At 35.7% G+C, this 3,106-nt stretch overlaps 1 protein-coding gene across 1 annotated transcript; it reads left to right on the top strand.

Moving 5' to 3' along the window:
* Positions 1-1,911: 1,911 nt before the first annotated feature.
* LOC145093280 (root allergen protein-like) lies at positions 1,912-2,785 on the top strand. The gene is made up of 2 exons (XM_079031368.1): positions 1,912-2,176; positions 2,307-2,785. Exons 1-2 carry the CDS (start codon positions 1,996-1,998, stop codon positions 2,600-2,602), a joined length of 477 nt encoding a protein of 158 aa, XP_078887494.1. The 5' UTR covers positions 1,912-1,995; the 3' UTR covers positions 2,603-2,785.
* Positions 2,786-3,106: the final 321 nt, after the last annotated feature.

Genomic DNA, 3,106 nt, shown 5'->3' on the forward strand with positions numbered 1-3,106 from the left:
TTCATAAAAATGCAATCTTGGACGTGAATATTGAGCCATGCATGAGATCTAGACCTTTTGAGGAAGAAGAAAAGGTGTTAGTGTGTGTAGGGACCTTTACAGCCATGGAAAGGCTTAAAGGTTCCGACTTTATGGGATAAGAGGCTTAGGGAAAGTCAGATCTGCAAGTTGAGTGAGTGTCTTAACCGTTTAAGACCAAAATCCAAGGAAAGGCTGAAACTGAGACTTACGCTGGGCGTAACTCTCAGTATGCGCAGCGTAAGGGGTAGAAACCCCGATTGTGGTTCGTCGGCGTACTCCCCACGTACAGAGAAGGTACGCGTTGCGTACTGCCTCCTGTTGACTTCCCTTGACTTTTAGGGTTTTGGTCAACCTTTGGAGTTTCGGGTCAGGGAGGGGTAAAATGGTCTTTTACCCTTCTGTGGAATTGTAGGAGTGAATTTAATCTAGCCTTTGAGAGCCATTATTTATTTGAGAGTGTTGTTTATGTGTTTAGGCGGGGGCTAGACCAGTGTGTTCGTGTGCGAGATTATCCGAGATACCCGAGGTGAGTATTCTCACTATACATTACCTAGAGTGGTATTATGTGTAGACCGAAGGGTCTTGTATGCTATGTGTATGTTTGAGATTATGTGCATTTTGGTTGTATGTATGCGGTATGTTGTATAGATCGGACCGGAGGTTCCAACAATATAGACCGAACCGAAGGGTCCAACAATACAGACTGGATCGAAGGGTCCGACGAGCTATGACCGGACCAGAGGGTCCAACAAGCTACGGGACTGGAGTGTCCCGCTGAGACACATCGACCGGAGGGTCGTACTGTAGCCTCGAGTGGCGTACGTGTTGTATGTGGTATTTTGGGGATCTCACTAAGCCTTTGTGCTTACAGTGTTTGTGTGATGTGTTTCAGGTACCAGCGAGGATCGTGGGAAGGCGCCAACATGACCAGTACACACTATCAGAGTTTCATACATTTGATCTTGGGATGTGATTTTATGGAATTATTATGTGATACATTGAGAATTAAGAATTTTTATTAATGAAATTACATTATTAAAAAGTGAAAAATAGTTTTGAAATTTACGTCGTTACAAATTCAATATTGATTGTAATACACGATCTGTATTTAAAAGATGTTGATATTGTTACCTTCACTCGCATAATCAGATAATTGAATTCTTCCGCTGTATTGATCATCTGAATGATAGAAATCGTCTTCATCATATTGATTATTGTCGAATGCTTCGTCGCCATATTGATCATCATGTTCGGTATCATCGCTACTGTAATCAAAACAGTCCGACATCAATATTTTGGGTTAACAAATTCCTACGTTGTTATCTTCAACTATAAACGACGTTACAGATACAAATGTCGATTGACTAAATCACGAATCGTATACTGAAAATCGTATCTTCAATTCAACGATAACTATGGAATATCCCTTAATTATAGGTAAATAATAATGGATAATATATTGATTATTAATTGTATTATATTAGTTAAAAATTATATTAAATACAAATTTACTTAAATACCCTAATAAAATGATTGGCTGATAAGTGTTGTCGCGTTCTCAACCTTTTAGGTGTTTCATTTGATCCTACTCCTCTCTCTCTCTCTCTCTCTTCTCTCTCTCTCTCTCTCTCTCTCTCTCTCTCTATATATATATATATATATATATATATATATATATATATATATATATATATATATATATATATATATATATATATATATAAAGTCTAAAAATGCATGCACTCGACACATGTTGCTCATAGGGAGTGGATCTATGTCGATAAATGTTGGACGATTCAATATCGGTGGGCGTAATATACAAAGTGTGAAAGTACACAAATTCCATGCTTCGAAACTGGATTCAGAGCCTATAAATACGTATCGCAAGAAGATAAACATTTCATCCTTACAAACTCATCTTTTTTCTTGAACACAAAAGAAAAGTTGTCAAACATTTTACTTGAAGCGACAAGAATGACTCTCTTTAATATTGATCTTGAAATCCCATCCAAGGTTGCTGCTCCTAAGCTCTTCAAGGCTTACCTTGACTTCAACAAGGTCGCACCCAAGGTCGATCCTGAAACATATAAATCAGTTGAAATCATCAAAGGTGATGGAGGCCCTGGAACAGTCAACAATATCACTTTTGCCGATGGTTAGTAATTTCTATATTTTCCCTTGTTCATTGTCAAGTTTTTGGAGACCAAAATTCTATCAAGATACCCCTTTTATTTCATGGTAGGATTGAACATGTATATAAGTAAAGTTTTGTGGTTACGATGCAGGTCTTCCATTTACGAATGGAAAATCTAAGGTTGATACTATTGACGCTGAAAACCTTAGTCTAAGCTACACGATCTTCGAAGGTGATGTTTTGATGGGTGTATCAGACTCTGCCACTCATCATATAAAGTTTATACCTTCGGCTGATGGGGGATGCACGTATAAACATACAATTGTGAATAAATGCATAGGCGATAATAAGTTCACAGATGATCAGGTCAAGCTTACAAAAGAATCTTTTAACAAAACTTTTAAGGCGATGGAGGCCCATATCAATGCCAATCCTAATGCTTACTGATGTATCTCGAATGAAGGTGTTCTGATCTTGATGTATCGATCGAAGCGTTTTATATTTAGCATGTTTTGGACTAGTTTCTTCTCTATTTCCAAAAATAAATGGACTTTAGTCCTGTTTTGTTCTACATGTGGTGTACTATGTTTAATTCTCAATCATATCATAATAAAAGAAGGCGATTAGTTATATATTTGGGTAACATATTGGATAATCTTGTATTCAGGACGGAAGCGAAAAATATATTTCACGATGTGTCGACAAATACTTCGATTATTATTATTATTATTATTATTATTATTATTATTATTATTATTATTATTATTATAAAATGTTTGAACGAAGTGAAAACGTATATTATATAAACATTAAGAAAGGTTATAATATATATAAAAACAACTTGAGAGTATAATATCCTTAATAAAACAAATCACGTAAAATACAAAATAATCAAAATAATCAAAATAATCAAATCGAATCAAAATGATCTACCATTTAGTCCGATTTATA

Source organism: Lactuca serriola, chromosome 3 (assembly GCF_051521515.1).
Source record: "Lactuca serriola cultivar US96UC23 chromosome 3, Lser_US96UC23_V15, whole genome shotgun sequence".
In the NCBI taxonomy this organism is placed as follows: Eukaryota; Viridiplantae; Streptophyta; class Magnoliopsida; order Asterales; family Asteraceae; genus Lactuca; species Lactuca serriola.